Raw genomic sequence first — 20,437 nt, forward strand, 5'->3', positions numbered from 1 at the left:
TGCTGAGGATACAGAATAAGGAGGCTAACTGGAGAGGAGGCGGCAGCCATGGCCGAGGCACGGTCGTCGGCACCAATAACAAAGACTGTTGAATCAGATGCTGGCGCTAAGACTAGAGCACGTAAAACCCTAACAAGGTGTCAGCTTTGCTCTCGAGGCACTGGGAATCGACGGAGTAACAGAAAACACACAAATATCACACACAAACATAAAGGGGCACAGGAGACACTTTTATAAATGCCGTCAGAGTTTAGGATGAGGGTACAACTACTCCAGGCTGGAATAATTAACGGAGAGCTCTTTTTAGAAAGGGGGACTTGAGCTGGCTTTAAAAAGCAAGACAAAGCAAGAGGAACACAGGCAAGGGGTGTCACAGGTGGAGGAGATGGCAGTATGCACATTGACAAGGAAGTGCACTGGGGGGAACAAGGACAGAAAGGTGAAGTTTGTGAAAATGAGGGCAAATCAGAAGAGGATTTTGATTTAATATAATACTGATGATTTAATATATTATATTAGGGAAGAGGGCTTTTTTCATATTAAATAAAGCAAAGGATGAAGAATGTGTAGTAAAACTGTTAACGCGTTTTGTTAAGCAGTAGTTTTGAAAGATGAAACTGCTGTGCTGATGAGGGATGAACACTGGGACACAGGTAAGACCATCCGGAAGCGAAGTGAGGGGTCAGAGGGCAGCTGTGGGACTGGACAGAAAAACGCCTGGAGGGCCAAGGAAGGGGGCCTGTCCACCCTCCAATGCCTCATCAGAGGACAGAGGGAGATGGCGCCCCCTGTGGTCAGCTGGCAGGCCAGCTCAGCAGGGAATGAAGCCACCTTAGATGACTTGTTGCTGGGGCAAAGGATGAGGGCAGGGTGGCACACAGCTGCCACCGCTGTGCGGGGAATGGAAGAAGGAAGATGCGCTTTTACAGGGACCTGCTGTACCGTCACTAAATCGAGCAGCCGAGGTCACAGAGATATGAGAAGATAGAAGATAGATCTGATGAGAAGACAGGGGTGAGGCACTTCGAGCCAGAATTCCTGACATCAGATCCATCGCAGGGAGGCCGTAAATGCTTGCTGAATGAGTGAAAATGATTTCACTTTTATCTGAAAATGATTTCACTTTTATCTTTTCATTTTTTTTACCAACAGTCGTTGGCCCTTTGAGTTATCACACCAGCCAGCATCACGCAGCTGGTTGCTCTGGCGGATAACACAACTGACAGCAGCACAGGGCCGGCCACACCGTGGGCTTCCAGCTTTTAAAACAAACACCCGAAGCTGCAGGCTCCGCTTTCCAGGTGTTCCCCCTTAAGAGCGAAGTGGACCATCCTTAGGTCCATCCTCCTCCTATATTTTAATATAGATTATTTTTCTACAGTGACTGTACTGCTGACGACTGAACACACTGCAGTGTGTAGCTTTGGCCCATCTACGGAAGCACATGAGATCTTTCTGCTCTGACTCTGATGCAACCAGAATGGGGTTCACCCCGCTGCCCGCGCTCTCCTGCCAGTCCAGAGGCCCTGCGTGGGGCAACTTGCCAAAGAAACAAACTTGCCTATTAAGAAGTTATCTGATCCTTCGCTCAGCTCTACCCCAGTTTAAAACCCATCCTTGAATACTTCCTTGCACACCAGGTCTCCCGCAGCACGGTTAGACAGGGACGTCCTCCGTCCCGGGGGTCTCTGAAAGCTGGCGAGAACTCCTCTCCCACTTCTACCAATTCAAACAATCTCTGTTTTCTGCTGCTTTTCTCCCCGTCGGCGTCACTGGGTTTTGGAAAACCATCATGGTTTGTGCTACAATATATCTTTTATGTTTACTACACATGTGGTAAAAATGGATACCTACTTAAATTATGTGCGTTTTAGCAGCTGTATTTATCCTTTCTTACAGCAAGCAGCTACACAGGCTGCGCCGGGCTGAGGCCGGCTGTGAGTTTGCTGGGCTCTCACACCGGGAGTGAACGCAGGAGCAGGGACAGCCCAGACCCGGAAGGGTGTAAAGAAACCCACGCATCAGTCAGACGGCACCGCAGACTCAGGAGTCAACTCAAACTTCTGAGACAAGACAATAACGTGGAAATTCAGGAAAAAACTCCATTTTGAGGAAAATAGGAAAAGTATTCAGTTTCTGAAAAAAAATTTCTCCTCACAAGAGTAACAATTTAGAAAACTGGTTCCATGAGTTCACTATAAACATAGTTCTTACGGAAATAATAACTATAATCAATAATATACGTAGAGGGGTGGGTATAGCTCAGTGGTAGAATGCCTGCTTAGCGTGCTCGAGGTCCTGGGTTCAATTCCCAGGACCTCTATAAAAAATAAGTAAATAAATAAACATACTTAAAAAAATGTCAAAACCAACTACATTTCAATTAAAAAATAAATTTAAAAAGTATGGTAAGAAGTCTGACTTTTCAAAGTTAAGGCAGATGCAAAACAAGTTTACTGAGTTATATATAATTACTTTTCATGGGGGAAGATCTTGTTTGGTTTTTAAATTCATGTTAATCAGCGGCTTACATCTGAGTGATAAACATAATGTTTAAAAGCTTAATTTCCAGTAAAATATAACCGCTGGTAGATAGTTTATTTTTGCTGACTAATGCTGACAGATGAAGTTTCTACTAATAGAGACAGGATCTGACTTAGAGCTGAACTTGTGCTTTAAGTCCCATGAAAAAGCAAACTGCAGAATCAAAATTCACGGACCAACTCAATCAGGCAGCTGACTGCACCCAAAGAAAGAGAAAAAGTGGTACTTGAGAATTATGGTGTGATTATTTCCCCATTTAGGACCTTACTTTGGTGTGGAAAAGACATTAGAAGTAATATCCCATCATTCTTATGAAAATGAAAAAGCAAGTTATGTTTATTTTTAATCTAACAATATTCACCCAGAACATGAGTCCCGTAAGGCCAATCTCATATCTAACATGTAACAGTTTACGTGAAAAAGCATGACCTGCTTCATTTATCTGCTGCTCTAATCCACAGCTACTGAGACAAGACTCCCCACTGAACTCACTGCAAGGAAAGTTATGTCATTTAAAAATTTTTTACTTATTATTGTATTATTTTAATTATTTTGGGGAGGGGTAATTGTTTCTTTATTTTTAGAGGAGGTACTGGGAAATGAACCCTGGACCTCATGCATGCTAAGCACGTGCTCTACCACTGAGCTGTACAGCCCCCCACCAAGGAAAGTTATGTCCCTTAACACGGCTCTGCTGCCCACAGCCTCACTGAGTTTACTGTGAGAACACCTGACATTACCGAAAAGCTGCTTCTTCAAGTCGGCCCCTTCTGAACCTCAGGTACAGGCATGTGTGTGTGTGTGAGGCCCTTTAAAAAGGGACATTTAGTTTGAAAGTAAGAAAAGTCATCAAGATGTAAAGATAATTTTAAACGAGTTTTTAAAATGAACACTGTACACCCTGTAACAACCGCAGTCTCACCGCTGAGCACTCTGCAGCCTGATTTATTAGGTGCTTCACAAGCAGCATTTATTTACAAAACCTCTACAAGGCAGTCACTGTCATCATTCCCTTTTTTCTGCCAACTGACACAGACAGGAGAAGCAGGTTAGCAGCGAGGTTGGAAAGTCAGTCGGCAGTGGGGCTGGGTGGGACTGGCCCAGGCAGGCTGTCCCCGGGGCCCGCGCACAGCAGCTCCCCTGCAGCGTGTGGCCTGCTGCTGGGGCTTCGCACCGAAGCTGCTACTGAAGCCCGGAGAGCTATGCCACAACACCTGCCGCTAAGCCTGCGCCCTTCCATCTTGTGAGTGTAAAATTCCTGTATAAACCTCAAGAAACGCGCGTTTACATTCACCCCTCTAGTAATTCACAGATGCGGCAAGCAGTGAGGCTGCAACCCCCACAGTTACAAGTGGAAAAGAATCTTCCAAAGACAACAGGAAAATAAGACTTAAAAACACACATTAAAGACAGCATTGTTGAAATAATTAGTATCAGACAATAAAATCAGAGGTAAAAGGATTACTGATGCAAACCGAAGCACCGTGTTCCAGAAGCTTTTCTTCTCCGTCATTTTTCCCAAACACTATCAAAATTAAAGTTCACGACAGGGACAAAACCGAAGACAACTTACCTGTCCCTTAGAAACACGGGACGCTTTCCACGTAAAATTATCATGTGAACTACAGATAACCCGGCAGGAATGTTCTCCCATCCCCGGGGGTGGGCGAGGGGGGGAGTGTATGAGAAATACTACCAGTTTCAGGGCCTTCCCAGGGCAAACAGCCCTGTGATCTTCAGCTGGAGGGCAGGAGCTCTGGTCTGAGTCCTGCCAGGTGCAGCCTGGGCCCTGTGGTGCCAGAGCCCATCCCTAGGGGGCTGTGGCCTGTTTTTCTACAGAAGAGTCTTCTCTCTTCTAGTGCAAAGAATGTAATTTCGAGAAGAAACAAAGGGCGGAAAATGAAGAAATGACATCCTTAATGCCTAAAAAGTGCCAGAGAAGAGTTTGCAGAGATACTACTAAACAAAGATGCTTGTAAACCTTCTACTTTAAACAGCCAAAACAAGGTTCTCTATGAGAGTCTAGTGAAAATCTTACCACTTGGATTTGTAAGTGGAGACACAACACGCGCCTGGCATCCACGCTTGGGAATGCTTAGGCTCGACTGATTTTCAGTTAAATAGTACTTACATTTAAAGCAGCTTCTCCACACTTTTCAATTGCTGCAAGACCCTGATTATGAATGTGTGTCTCCAGGAGTTTTTTCAATTCTCCCAGGCCGTCCTGGATCCTAGATACAAGATTGTACATGCGACCCAAATCTGAAAGAAGAAGGCGCCACCTTTATGCACGGAAACAAACTCTGCACATCCATTCCACTAAGTGCGCGTTTACAGAGATGAAAGACACGCTGAAATAAAGCCGCCAAGTTTTTAAAACCTTAATAATCAAATGCACTCAGTTGTATCCAAATATTCTGTATTTAGCATATGTATATTCAGCTGAAAGTAACAACGAAGTCACGCTATTATAAAAGCGTATTTTCCCCCTTTACTATGAGAAACCACTAATGTAATAGTTAAGATTTTTATCTGGAACTACATCTGATGCTTCTTAAAATTCAAGATTGAGATATTACTTATCTCAATCATACTTAATAGGCACAACAAATATTATTTAAAAGAATGAATAAATTTAAGGAGTATTTACAACTATCCATCTCAACTATACAAATAAGTCACAAAAGGGCCCCCAGATTCTTCACTAAATATATGTATGACACACCATTAATTTATGAGCACCAAAGAAGAAAAATCCTGGATCCAAGTACCAATCTTTTACTGAGCTTCTAACATGTCCCAATAAAACAAGGGAGGGGTAAGGGAGATACTTTTGCAAAAATAATATCCTTCTCAAAGAATTTTCAAAAGAAAAACACTCAAGGAAAAAAAACCAGCGTAGCATCATTTAATGCTAAAGTGTATGGAACAAGTTATACTCAACCAAACTCAAAAGATGCTCTTCCTGCAAAGTCACACCCAACACACACTCTACAGAGGTCCAAAATCAACACACAGCAAGGTGTGTACACACACACACACACACACATTAATCTTTTAAAATGACTGGTGTTACTCAGGCTGACTCAGAGTCTAGAATTTCAAACAATCTCAAAATCACATGTCAAGATCAATATCTACGTGTTTTGAATCTGAGTGGCTCACCTTCGTTTTTGTCAGCATCCAGTAAATTCTGAAATTCCGTGTGGAAAATTTCCAAGTGCTTTTCAATGAGCACCTGCTCACACTTCCTGGCCAGCTCGTCCTGCGTGCTTTCATGGAGGTACACCTGAACTCTGCGCTGTTCCTCCAGCAGGCGAGCCTCCGCCTGCAGGAATTAAATCAAGCCAATGGTTTGGATTTGTTTTTAAAGAACCGTTACAAAAGTAACAACAAAAGAAACTCACAAACCTGCTCTAATAAACTATGATTAAGTAAAAGGGGGGAGGGGCTCCTTGATTTTAGGGTCAATGCCAACCACAATTCACCAGTCACGGATGTTCGCCACTTCCTCCGTAAGGTGTATTTTTGTTTCCAGCTCCTCTTTAAGTGACTTAATGAGGTTATCATAATTAACAGTCCAAATGCCTTTATGTCAACTTTCTTCCTTCAGATACGTGGTGTTTCACCTTCTGGAGGTGATATCCCCACTGATACTCTGCTACACATGGACACCAGGTAAAGGACCGCTCCTTCTGAATGAAAGCTACTTGAAATCAAGAGTCACACAGATACATTCCTTGAAGTGACCACATGGAAATAATCGTTAGCAATCAGATTTTTTTAAATGTCTTGACCTTCTCTTGCCAATCAATTGACTATGCATCTCTAACATCTACTGGGTTACTTATGTATCTCAGTTTCTTACATCTCCCTTCAAGGAAGAGAGGGAAAAAAGATGCAATTCAACAGAGTAGCCAAAAATTAATAAAATCAGTATTTTACATTGTATTACCTGAAATGTGTGGTATAAAGTATCACATAGGAACCAATAAATTATCAAAGAAAAAAATTTCAGTGATTGCCTATTATTCAAGTAATCTGAATAAAGAGAGAAAAACTATATTTGTAAAAATGCCAATACTCTCCAAAATGATTTTTAAATTTGGTACAATTTTGGAGAAAGCTAGAAAAATTCAAGCAGAAGAATAAACATCCAAGAGCCAGGAAAACAAAATGAAAAAAACGACCAGGTAGGACTTGCGCTGTCAAGAGTTACTGATAGGACAACTGTTTAAGCTACAGAAATTTGAACTGTATTGTACTTTCTAGATAGATTTAAATGTGAAAAATAAAATAAACTGAGAAAATATCTGTAGTGTGCATCAGAAGATCAAAATCCCTAACACATTAAAAATCTCTGAAAAACCAGTAAGTATATGCAAATAAAAGCCTGGGAAAGGAAAAGGAACCATTTACAAATGAAGAAATACTTGAAGTTTCTGATGAGATGTAATTAGTTACGTTACAACATATTTGGTCAATGAACTACTACTATCTAGTAAACGTAAAATATGTTCATGTAACAAACTCGTAGAAAAAAAGGGTTATTAAAAAAACCTATAGCATGACTCCAATTTAGTTTCTATGTGCATATTTAAGTTTTACTGTCCCAAGTTTGTAGGTTTATGTTATTTGTATTTCCCCAAGTCTAAAACCGTGGTGTTTTTTTCCTGATTACAAAGTTATTTTAAAAAACAATAAAAGATCCTCTTGTGCTTTAATGCAGGAGTTCTAAGCACCTGCTGCTTCACATCTAATAGTTCATTAAGATACCTTAAGAACTAAAGCTGATGAAATACAGGAGATGCAAACCCCAAAGCATCACTTTTTCTGGAGATTACACCTGTTTCCTGAACAATTACCCTGACAGCATAAACTCATCTCTTAAAAAACTCTGCTTTCTCCTGCAACGAACTTTTACCCCTTCCCAGATGAAGGGCAAAGCTCCGGCGTCACAGCTGACACAACCTCTGGGGCAAGTCCCTGACTTTCCATCCCTCGTACTAGACTACAGAGAGCAGCAGCACTCTTCCCACAGAGGCCCAGAGGGAACAGTCCGTGCTATTTAAGTGACTGCAAAAACGTTCAAAGCCAGAGGGGCTCAGTAATTACTTATACAGTCATCCCCCCTTATCTGCAGGGGATACATTCCAAGACCCTCCACTGGATGTCTGAAACCGTGGAGAGTACCGGACCCTATATGTACTATGTTTTCACCTATACATACATACCTATTATAATGTTTAATTTATAAAAGGTACAGTAAGAGATTAACAATAATGAAATAGGACTATTCTAACAATTTACTGTAATAAAAGTTATGTGTATGGTGTCAGTCTCTCAAAACCTCTTCTTGTAGAAATTTCATGCCTCTCCATCCTAACGAAGCACTCGTCATGCACAGTGGCCATAACTTTAGTTTGAGATGTGACAGCAGAGCTAGCACACACTTCTCTTCTTCACAATTTCACGGAGAGACAATTCATTCTTCCCAATGATCTTAGCAACCTTTCCTTATCAAGTCAAGAACTTTCTCCCTTTCGCTTAAAGGAAATTCTTTATGGCTTTTCTTTGGAGTATCTGAATTGCCAGCATCACTCCTTTTGTGCTTAGGGCCACTTTTAAGTGAAATAAGGGTTACATGAACTCAAGCACCGCATACCTGACAGTCAGTCTGATCTCCCAAGTGGCTAAGAGATGAACGGGCAGATGCGCCAGACAAAGGAATGATTTACAGTCCCCGGCAGGGCAAGATTCCATGATGCAACCCAGAACAACGTACATGCAATTTAAAACTCATCAACTGTTAATTTATGGAACTTTGCATTTAATATTTTCGGGCTGCAGTTGACTGTGGGTAACTGAAACCGTGAATAAGGGGGAGGACTACTGCATACAGGTGTATCTCCATTTATTCTGCTTTGCAGGTATTGCCTTAAAAAAAAAACCAAACCACAAATTGAAGGTTTGTGGTGACCGTGTGTTGAGCAATCTATTGGCATTGTTTTTCCAAACACCATTCGCTCACTTTGTGTCTCTGTGTCACATTTTGGTAATTCTCAAAATATTTCAAATTTTTTCAATATTTTATTGGTTATGGTGATCTGTAATCGGTGATCTTTGATGTTGCTATTGTAATTGTTTTGGCATCATTTAGCAATAAAGTATATTTTTAATTGAAGTAGTCAGTTATAATGTGTCAATTTCTGGTGTGCAGCACAACGTCCCAGTCATGCATATTCATACATACATTTTTAATTTTTTTCATTAAAGGTTATTGTAAGATATTGAATATAGTTCCCTGTGCTACACAGAAGAAAAATTTTTAAAGTCTATTTTTATATACAAGGGCTAACATTTGTAAATCTCAAACTCTCAAATTTAACCCAGTTAAGGTATGTGTCTTGTTTTTTTCAGACATGATGTTATTCTCCAACTTCACAGATGACAGTACAGCATTATACACTGGGAAACCAAGGAATCCGAGTGCCTGGCTTTACTGCAGTGGTCTGAATCTGAGCCAGCAGCATCTCCTGTGGCTGGTGAAGAAACCAAGTTCCTGGGTGCTGTGTCACTAGAGTTTAGGAAGGACATTCATTTACATTCTCTGTGATCTGAAGGCACATAAGCTCTTGATTGTCACTGTACTTGGCAGACAATTACATCAGAACACTAAGATCCAATTCAAAATAACTGATTAAAATTAAGCACTTAAAGACTGTCCCTGTTAATTCTATTAGGATCAGTCTGCAGGAAAAACAAAATGAAAAACAGACTCCCAAAATTAAGCAAATTAATGAAATAAGGTGTATTTTATTTTTAGTTTTTAAAATGACATTAGAAACCTAAATAGTCACACAAATTTTTGTAGCTCAGATCAGTCTCAATCACATGAGACAGTAAGATAAGCTACAACACTAATGTGGTTTAGGGTTGGTTGTTCACTCATCGAAGCCATCAGCAAGAAGGAAAGCCAAAAATTCTCAGATGTTTCCGCCAAAATATTCCTAACACAGAAAAGGGAACAGAGACCCCACTCCCCCAAGAATCTGCATATCTAGGTCAAACTGGCTGCTAAAAGCAGAGTATTTCTTGAAAGTTCATGCTTTCTCTCAATATTGTTCATGAGTTTTGTATTCTCCTTTCTGATAGAATGTTTTAACATAAACAGAATCTCTCCTTCAGTTACTGAAAAAGATGTGCCACATTTGATCTGTGGTTTTGCATATTCCCAGGCATGCACTGGAGGTTCTGAATGATGTATGTGTGTAATACCAAACACATATCATGCTAGCTCTTTGCCAAGTACCAAATATCAATATACAATAATAAATTATTACCCCCATTTTACAGATGAGGAAACTGAAGAACAGAAAAGTTAAGGTCAACCCCCTGGTAGATGGTGGAGTGAAGATTTTTCAATTAGATGCAGAGCCTAGTTTGAGATGCAAGGCTTTAGTTAAGAGTGGAACTGTCCACATGGTTAAATTAGAATTTTATGCTTACAGGTTCTCTGCATTATGGACTTTCAGAATGTGATGGATGTCATGTTTGGTAAGATCCAACCAGATTTGGGCCAAACCTTTAACCCTGATGAGGAGGAATCTGGTCTCAGAGAGCCAGGAGGCAGGAAGACTGCTGCTCCCTTGAAGGCAGGGCTCACACCGGGTTGAAAACATCCAGTGGAGATCTTTGCTCCTCAAGCTGCCTTTGGGTCCAGGTCCGATTTTAAAAGCAGACTTCCCTGTTTTGGGAGTGCCTATGGGGCTCCGGCTTCCTCACCCCAGAGCCCTGTTGCCTTCTTCCTCAGTGTGGGTAACAGGGGACTGCAATTCACTCAGAGGTCCCTAAAAAGAATAAGCCTGAAGCCCTCTGGTGGATGTGTACCCTGATAAAAAGGCCCCACTTTTAAAAACACACACGGTTTTAAAGAATCACCATACAGAGTCCAATAAAAGACGTGTTTATGAAAACGACACTGCCAGAATAAAAAAAAAAGAAGTAACAGGCACCATTAAGATTTAAAACAGATTACGTTTGAAGAACTCATTTGTCAGGCAGCTGTTTGAAACTCTGAATGAGCCGGTCAGGTTCCAGACTGGCACACAAGAGAAGATTTAACCCATAAATATACACAAAGAACTATTACTATTCCAAGTATAATATTTCTGAAGAGCTCCATTTTTGTTAGGTTTCGAGACATCAGAATTTTGTCAAGGACTTTCAACTTCAAACTTTTAAGGCCCATTTATAATCACTATCTTTTATGGGAAACCGCACTCAGAACATCACAAATCGGGGAGGCCTTTTCCATGTGGTGAGAAAGCAGAGCGGCTGCTCTTCTTGACTAATTGTGACCTCAGCATCTGGAAGCAGTGACCCCGTGGTCCACCTGCTCTCCAGGCGGATGGAGCATAAAGGGAAAAGCAGGCATCAGCCCAGAGTCCCTGATCTGCTGCACATCTCGGTCAGGGGTCAGCAAACTGCAGCCTGTGGCCAAATCCTGCCTGTCAGTACATTTTGTTGGAACACAGCCACACTTGGTGTTTAGACGTCGCCATGGCTGCTTTCGCTATACAGAGTCCAACCGCTGCAAGAGACCACACAGCGCACAGAGCCTGAATCATTTACCATCTGGCCCTTTATAGAAACAGTTTGCTGACTCCTGACTTGGGTTACTCCTCAGGGCATAAGTCTGGGATACCTGTATTCCTGAGAAAGAGAACAAAGAACAATTACTCTAGAACCTCATTATAACATTACTTAATACTGAAAAAGATTTATGATTCAGAGACCAATCTCGGGTCTTCTCTTTTCTAAGATTTTGATCCTGTTGTTTCAGAAGGACCTCTCCTCTCATACAGACTTGAGGACTGCATTATATAGGTCATTAGGCGATACTCCAGAAGCAAAAAAGCAAAAGCTTAAAGTTTGCAAATATCTGTTTCTTAAAAACTTATTTTCTCATTGACATAAGACCACGGCACCCATTAGATACACATTCACATTCTAGGAGAGACAGTTCAAAACACGGAAGTCACACAGCTATTACGGTTACATCTTCAGAACAGTAAGAACACTGAGCTGTGATTATCAAATTAATTTATAAAAGCTCCTTGGTGAGTTGGGAGAAACCATTTGCACCTGCTACAGACACGACAGCACAAGAGTGCCCAAGAAGAAACTTGTGAAGAAAGTTGCATATACTAAAAAGAACAATTCATTTGAGTAGCAGTAACTTTTAACTTAAGTCTATTGTAAGGACTATGTTTAAGCTTACCTTTTTCATATATTCAGTAACTGGATTCTGCTGCAAGAATTCGGTACTTTCTCTGGTATAAAATCTCTCTGTGTCAGCCAAAAACTGAGACTCAAAGGATTCTTTGTACACTGTTAGCGTAGGGCCCTTCGCAAATGCATCATCTTCATTCAGTCCCAGTTCCACTAGAAGCCAACAGGAACTACATTTCAATTACCCTACTTTTGGTTATGTTTTAAGGAATATACTTAGGTGAAGCAGTCGGTTTAAGTTATGCTTAAAAGGAAACAGTAAAATGGCAGAGCATGAGGCAAATCTGATATTTACTGGTATTAAAGTACACTTTCAATAAAAGAAAAAGGAAAAAATCCAAGGAACATGAAACAAAGTGATTCTGACCGACGGCCAGCAATGCTTCAAAGTCATCACGAAGTTCACTAAGAGAACTTCTGCATTTCTAAAAGCTTAAAAATAGTAAGAATGCCTAATTTGAAACTTTCAAAGAAATACAACGCTACCTAAGCTTTTAAAACACTGTATTACTTTACTGGTTTCTCCATCTCAATTTTTCAAGCTGATAACAGATTTCTGGTAATCATTCAGCTCCACCAATGACACTCCAGCACATACATCCAGTAATTCAGTATGAGACCAGAAGAGAAAATAACTCAAATATCAAAAGTCTTAGTCCATCAAAATTTCCTTAAGACAACAAAGACCAGACAATTTTTATGAAGGGTAAAATCAAACAGAATCACACTGACGCATAAAGGGAACTGTGAGTACCTTTGTAAATGCTAACAATGTTCTTGATAATATTAAACCATTTGAACATGAATCTGTTGGAGCACTGTTATAATTGCCATTTGATATAGAAACTTTGAATAAATTAAAGGGAAATTGTTTACCGTAAGACTGTACAACTCCACTTATCAGTCTTGTATTAATGGTTTCACCATTTCTTTCCTTTTCAATCAGTTTTAAAACAGCATTTGTTACCTTTAGAAAGGATATAGGAAAAAGACACGTAGATTACAGACTACAGTATGCTTTATATCACTACACATCTCTTAAATATTTAAATCCACCAAATGCAAGATGAGAGATACTTTTAGGACATGACAAAGGAGCGAGGAAGACAAATGGCTTAGAAATGAAACGTGCAAGGGGTTTTAAAAGGAAGACACGTACACACTCACACAAGTAGGTACCTGTTTATTTAATGGCCTGAAAAGACAATCTCTCCAAGTCACCAATGCAAGCTGGATGACAAGAAAAAGAAACAGCATTAAATGTCTATACTTTAAACAGCAAGATCCTACTCTGTAGCACAGTATTACTACAGTAGCTTGTAATAATCTATAATGAAAAGAGTATGAAAGAGAATATGTGTATATATGTATAACCGAATCACAATGCTGTACACTAGAAACTAATACAATATTGTAAATCAACCATATTTCAATTAAAAAAAAGTCTATACTTGTACTGTTTTTTCAAAACTGACGTCACAGGGAATAGCTTGAATCCTTGATTATACGTAACACTATTTCTAGATTATAAACTTGGTAAAAATCGTCATGATGAAATTAGACGGCCATTCTCTTGAGTTCACAACTTCAAGAGGTATTAAGTATGGATGTTTATCAGCTCATATTTTAACAGTTAAAATAAAAAGAAAATTAAGAGAACATACATATTAGCTTAAAGGGCAACAGTGGATTCAATCTATAAAATCGTTCTCTGACTCGAATGTAATTTTTTACCTAAAACATTTAATGAAGATAATCCCTTCTATCATAGTTTCCTAAAACTCAGTAAAATAGACTATAAAAATCTAACAAGTTCTATTTCTTCATTGTGCTGTTTTATGTTTCATGGATGCATAAAACTGTAAATGTATCAATCGTACATTTTAAACAAATGTTATTCATAAATTATTCAAATTTCCCATTTTACTTGTGCATGTGTGTATGATACATTTTGCAAAGTTTCTGGAACTTCTCAATAGAGGCTATGTCAGAAAATTACTACAGAATGCTCCCCAAAAGAGAAAGATTATAATTCAACATACGGTTTTTAAACTGTTGAGAGAGGTATTATTCAGTTAAAGTAAAATTCAAATTTATAACAATTTAACATTCAAATACACACTGCTAAGAAACAACTCTAAATGTAAATGCTATCAGTCTTATTTTTCCCAGGTCTGACCATAGATAAAACTCGGTTTATGTAAGAGACGTAGTTCTGAAAAGATACGTAAATTTAATTTATACAATGAAAAAATTTCTACCAAAAAGGGCAGCAAGAAAGCCACATTTAAGAGAAAAATATTCTTAATGAAGTATGAACAATATATACTTAAATCTAATACTAGAATAAAGATTGTTTCAGAATTAGAAGCTGCGAGGGGGAGGGCATAGCTCAAGTGGTAGAGCACAGGCTTAGCGTGCGCGAGGCCCTGGGTTCAACCCTCAGTACCTCCTCTAAAAATAAATAAATAAACCTGATTCCCATCCCCCACCAAAAAAAAAACCACCTTACAGAATTAGAAACTATGATATCTAAAAAGATGCTGGGAAGAAAGAATCTTACTTTTTAGGAGAAATGCACCCTGGTGGGGGAGGAGTAAGGGGGTACGGTTTTGAAAAGAACTTCTCCCTGTGCAAATTCTCTGTTGCTCCTCAGACCTGCTTCATGCAGGGGTGAGGCAGGGAAAATACAATGTGTGGCCATGAACTTCTAGTAAAGATACTACGCCTTTAAAAATAACTTTTTCCAATATTTTTGTAAGTTAATACAGCATTAGACAAACCTAATTTGACACGGTAATTTGTCACTTTGAAGGAAGAAAGGAAAAAGAACCAGGCAAGATAAGGAAGGAGGACCAAAGGTATCAGAGAGAGTTCAGAGGAACAGATGCAGGGAAAAAAAAATCATACTGAATCACTTTAATATGTTAATAATGAAACTAGTTTATGTCCTCTGGTTGACTTGAAAGGAAACCAACAACTGTCTATAAATGAAAAGAAAGAAAAAATTACTGGGAAAGAAGTAAAACTTTCTATTTCATGACAAGCATCCCCATCTTCTGGAGATTCCGGAAAATGCAGAGAGGTCACTGCACAAGAACCGCTCCCCCGTGTCAACTGATACTTGAACTTTAAATGAATCCAACAGGCTCACTGGCAGGGCATTTAGAGGCAACACTGTTTCTAGACAGGGGTATCCTCTGCTAAAAGTTATGGCTGCACATTATATTTCCAAATTAACTGGCATTCAAGGATGTAGGAACTGTAAATTTTGAAAGTAAATAAAAAACTAAAAGCAAATCAAACCTTGAAAATAGTACACAGAAAGTTAAAAAACTATAATGACTTACAGGAGGCTGTGATATTACAGGGTATATACGTGGTGTCTTGGTCAAGTGGGTTTCTAAGAAGAAATCAAAATCATGCTGATTCCTACACTGACAACTTTCAGTTTCAAGAATTTTTAAGTGGAAAAGAAAAGACAAACTGAAAAGGTTCAAATCAAAACACTAAACCTAAAAAGTTTTGTTGAAACTATATAACCAAGTACCATTATGAAGCGACACAAGTTTGGTATGAACTGAGCTATACAAATGAAAAAAATGTTACGTGTCTGACACATAGTGTTTTTATTTTAATTAAATTTGCCAAAAGCAAAGCAACAAAGCATTGCTACTATAGCAACATTCCTGGATATGGAGATAATCTTATTATGCAGAACCTGACATTTGAACACTACTGGTTCAAAAGGGGCACTGTCTGTGTATCTGACAGCCCATTATGAACAGACAGACTGTCCGTTGTTCTGAGTCCTCCCTTAATTGATTGGTTCTCAAACTTCACAGTGCATGGGAATCACCTGCCGGACCTGCTAAAAACACTCAGCTGGGCCCCACCTCCAGAGTTTCTAATTAGGTAAGTCTGTGCTGAGCCCATCCATTTGCATTTCTAACAAGTTCCCAGGTAACGATGATGCAAGTCTGGGGACCGCACTGTGAAAATGCATTGGCCCAGAGAAAGCTTCCTGGACTGAAGATACAATATTAATAAAGATGATCTAACAGTTCAACTTTCGCCTTTTCAAAATCTATTTTCGTGTGGTCTTAAAAAAAAAAAAACTCAATTTAAAACTCTGTAAACATCATTACTTGTATCATATAACTTTGTGAATTGAGCAGGTAGATGGAATCTCACATCACAGGCCCTCCTTGAGGCAGTTTCTCAGATCCCAAAAGACCAGGGAGGACTGATCACTGAGGCCTGAGTCCCGAGTAAAGGACTGGATTCACCCACCGCAGCCCGGACGCGGGCCCCACTGGCTAACAGTGGGACAGTTCCCGGCTCAGCCTGAGGATTGGTCAAATAACTGAAGAAGAAACTTCTCAGAGCAAACGGAGAGGCCTGCAGGCTGTATTTGAGAACTCCAGCGTACGCGTCCTTCTCCTTTCTTGCCACAAAATATCTAAGGGTCACTTACTGATACATTAAAACAAAGGAAACTGGCTTACTGTTCTGAAAAGTGCTTAATATTTGCCCAAATCCCCCTCGACCCCCGGGAAGAATCTGCATCACTAAGAAAACACACAGGTGAAAGGTGTGTACAAAAAATCTTACAGAATAGATTTCATAGATTCCTTTTCGTCCTTCGTCACACTCGCGGCGAACCCAATGTCGATTGAGGTAGGCACAGATCCCGTTCAGCACTTTGCTGGAAAACCGGTAGTCTTCCCACTGCTGAGTGTAGAACTTCAGTACACTCTCATCCATCAGATCTTCTCCGTCCTAAAAACAGGTGAACTGAAGCTTTCAGATGACTAATTGGTCACATGATAAATTAACTAAAACAAATCTATTGCATTAAAATACACTGGTGTGTGTGGTTTTAGATGGGTTCCTTAAATTATTCTGTATACAAAACATGCTCATTAATATGAATTCTCACAAGAATGGAGCTCATGAAGATTAGACTAAAGGGAATTTTAATAAAAATTCTTTCATCTCAAACTGGAACCTTTTTCATGGTATTAAATATGCATGTACCTTCATAAAAAGAACACTGAACTTTTACAATGAGGGTTAATTCCTTCACATTAACAAATAAAGAATTCACTTCAGTGTATCCCTATTTTTGATATTTCCTGTTAAAAAATAATTAAAATGTCCAATTAACAATTTAGACCATAGGGCCAAGACTACTTGACTTTTTAATGCATATTCTTCATTCATTAAACTTACTTAAAAATTAGAAAAATCTATAATCTTTTATGGTAATCTGTTACATTTTTGTAAAAAATAAAATTTATGGTATAGCAGTACATTATTTCTTTTTTAACAAGACCTCATGAGGAAAATGTTCATTTACCAAAATTATTTTTACTGAGGTCTCTACAGCCTAAATTGCAAATTTTTATTTGAAAGAAACTAACTTGAAGTTTTATCTGAGGTATCAACGACATCTCCGAAGTTAAGTCTTCCCCTTTAAAAGGGGGCACTAAATTGCAGTATCAGCACGATGTGGTGGAGGAGAGGCGGGGGAGGGCCGGGAGGGGCCCCTCCCTGAACTAAGGGCGGGCCATCCCGGAACTGCTCTCAGCCCCAGAGTCCGCCGCCAGCAGCAGAAGCAGCTGGACAAAACTGAAGCTCCACAAGGACAGGGGCACAGGTGATCCAGCAGGCCACGTGAAAACCTGATCACAATCTTGATACGACCGAATTTTTGTTTCTGTAAATTTAAATCCTAAGAAATGAACCAGAGCATGGAAAGTTAAGCTATTCTGGATTACAGTGTATGTATGTGCTTTTCTAAAATGCAAAAATATCACTGATGGCATGGCTAGCAACACCTTTTCACAGCACAATATACTGTTCCTCACTTCGAGACTACAGAATAATTCCAGTGTTCACTTTACAAAGTGTTGTGAATAAAAATAAGGACACATAGTGGCTTCAGCAAGACACTAGAAACACAGTTTAGGGAACGTGAAAACGATACTATCTTAGTCACGATTTGTGGTCAGTCCACTATGGTCTGCTAGAGTGGTGTTAAGTTTCCAACTACCCTGTAAAATATATTAAGGAAAACAATTTTGGAGCATGTTGAAATTTTTCACCTATTATCTGGGTAACTCAAACATCTTTAAAACATATACACAGAGAGTGCAGACTTCCCAGGGCAGAGAGGGTAGATGTCTTCACTCACTCTACGTAGTGTGTGTGGCACCAGATGAAGGAGCCACTGGCCCACCCTGTGGCTGGATGGAAGGCATCACACTGCCTCTGCTCCAGAGGATGGAGACTGAGGAGGAAAAAGGCAGAAGATGAAGGGGAAAACTCCATCACTGCCCAAGCAAAAGGCTCAGAACAGGAGAGCGGATGTTTGTCCTGAAACCCATCCTAGCCAGGGCACAATTTCATTAAATATACTACAAAACCATGTGTAAAAAGGGCAAGAACACACTGGGAAAATGTGGTTACCAAAGGCTGGATAAACTTACGGGTTATTTATACTTTCTGATACATAATAGCATATTGGGTTCTAAATACAATATAGGTAATCTGAATTCATAACTATACGCTTTACATTATGATTAGTAATTTAAGAAAGTATTACTATGGTGTAAGGCTATCAAAAACTTCTAAATTTAATAAATTAAAAAGAACAGAATACGGCTTATGAAGATTTCATCTTCACAACAGGTAAACAACCAAGAAACAGCAGAACATCTTCAGGTGCATGTCAGTGTCAAAAACAATGGACAAACAACAGTGAAAGTTTCAGCATTTAAGTTAGAATTATTATTCCACCACCACCTTTTTTTTTTTTACATTCTATTACAAACGCTCAGTGTATACGTAAAACGTCTTACCTTGAGAAGATTTGTCAAGTAATTCTTCAAAAACTCTTTAAGCCGTTTGTATAACTCCAAGCCAACAAACTGAGCTCCCCCCGGCGTCTGTCCCTTTTTTGATTTAGAAGGAGGGACGCCAGCCCCTCGCGCCTGGTTTGACTGGTGAACACTTGTGCAGTAGTTATAAACGTGACTTGGAGAAAAGTTAAGGAAATCAACGTGTATCATCAATGCCAACAGTGATTAATGCGAACATATTTTCTCCCCCCCAAACCCCCAGAGGGGGGTAATTAGGTTTATTTATTTGTTTTTTAACGGAGGTACTGGGGATTGAATCCAGGACTTCGTGCATGCTAAGCATGTGCTCTACCACTGAGCTATATCCTCCCCCTTTTTTGCAAACATACTTTCTTATAAGATATTTCAGTACCAATTTGTTTCCCATGTATCAACAAACACCTGTTGAACCTAGAGTGGGAAAAGATCCCATTCACACATCAATAAAGCTAAAAGTCAGCCAGCCGAGGAGGGCGGATGTTCTGGAGGAAGGCCGCCGAGAAAACACTAGACCTTCTAGACTGTCTCATGCCACTGCCTTGTGGACAACTGTCCGAGAGTGTACTGGACACTATCCTGAGAGTATGTTGGAAGATAAGAATCGGCAATTGGTACCAAAAGGCTGCAGATGGAAAGAAGAAGAAAGCAATTATCTGCTTCAGGAAAAAAAAAAAGCTACAACTGTAGTCTGTTATGATGCTCAGCTATGAATATTCCAGAAGCATATGTTATAAATATAAAAATAACCAAAACTTCACTTTAAAATTATTTTTAAGTGGATTTAAACAAAGCTGTACTTGGAGAATGAAAAAGGAAAAGTAGAAGAAATGCAGGGCAAGAGACCAAGTCCTCTCATCACAAAAGTCATGAATGTCTAAACCTGATCAGCCACAGAAGAGCAGCCCTGTGCACCACGGAGACTGATGGAGGGGAGCTATGCTTTGTTACAACCCTTAGTACCATTTCAGTTGATCTGAATGTACTTGGATAAAGTTAACAGAGAGACACTGATACAGACAGAAAGAGAAATCGTGAAACAGAATATTCTGGTGTATTTAAGAACTTTCTGTATAAATATTATTTCAAGTCAGTAGATAGACTAATAAAGGGCATTATGTGTAAGAAAAAAACTCCATATTCTGGGGCCGGGGGTGGTGGCAGGGAGAGTGGTGTATATATATCTCAGTGGTAGAATGTATGCTTGGCTTGCATGAGGTCCTGGGTTCAATCCCCAGGGCCTCTGTTAAGGGAAGAAAAAGAAAGAAAGAAAGAAGGAAAGAAAGAAAGAAGGAAAGAAGGAAAGAAGGAAAGAAGGAAAGAAAGAAAGAAAGAAAGAAAGAAAGAAAGAAAGAAAGAAAGAAAGAAAGAAAGAAAGAAAGAAAGAAAGAAAGAAAGAAGGAAAGAAAGAAGGAAAGAAAGAAGGAAAGAAGGAAAGAAAGAAAGAAAGAAAGAAAGAAAGAAAGAAAGAAAGAAAGAAAGAAAGAAAGAAAGAAAGAAAGAAAGAAAGAAAGAAAGAAATCCATGTTCCAATTAATATATAACAACTGGATTAGGAATTAAAATATACAAACTGAAACCATAAAACAAAGAAAATACACATGAACATTCTCTTGAGCTGAAGTTGGAGAAGGCCTTTCTAAGCAGTCATATGAACATTTCATCTGAAATTTTAAAAATATTTTAGTATGAAATAT

At 39.4% G+C, this 20,437-nt stretch overlaps 1 protein-coding gene across 2 annotated transcripts in view; it reads right to left on the reverse strand.

Moving 5' to 3' along the window:
• Positions 1 to 20,437, reverse strand: part of CUL1 (cullin 1) — a 90,852-nt gene that overhangs the window by 21,489 nt on the left and 48,926 nt on the right. For both annotated transcript variants that reach the window (XM_074366858.1, XM_074366857.1), the window contains exons 3-9: positions 18,705 to 18,879; positions 16,453 to 16,620; positions 13,018 to 13,068; positions 12,715 to 12,805; positions 11,828 to 11,991; positions 5,710 to 5,872; positions 4,676 to 4,806 (exon numbers count right to left, since the gene is read on the reverse strand). In XM_074366858.1, coding sequence (XP_074222959.1) covers positions 4,676 to 4,806; positions 5,710 to 5,872; positions 11,828 to 11,991; positions 12,715 to 12,805; positions 13,018 to 13,068; positions 16,453 to 16,620; positions 18,705 to 18,879 — 943 coding nt within the window. The remainder of the gene's footprint in view (positions 1 to 4,675; positions 4,807 to 5,709; positions 5,873 to 11,827; positions 11,992 to 12,714; positions 12,806 to 13,017; positions 13,069 to 16,452; positions 16,621 to 18,704; positions 18,880 to 20,437) is intronic.

The sequence above is a fragment of the Camelus bactrianus genome, chromosome 7 (assembly GCF_048773025.1).
Source record: "Camelus bactrianus isolate YW-2024 breed Bactrian camel chromosome 7, ASM4877302v1, whole genome shotgun sequence".
Classification (NCBI taxonomy): domain Eukaryota; kingdom Metazoa; phylum Chordata; class Mammalia; order Artiodactyla; family Camelidae; genus Camelus; species Camelus bactrianus.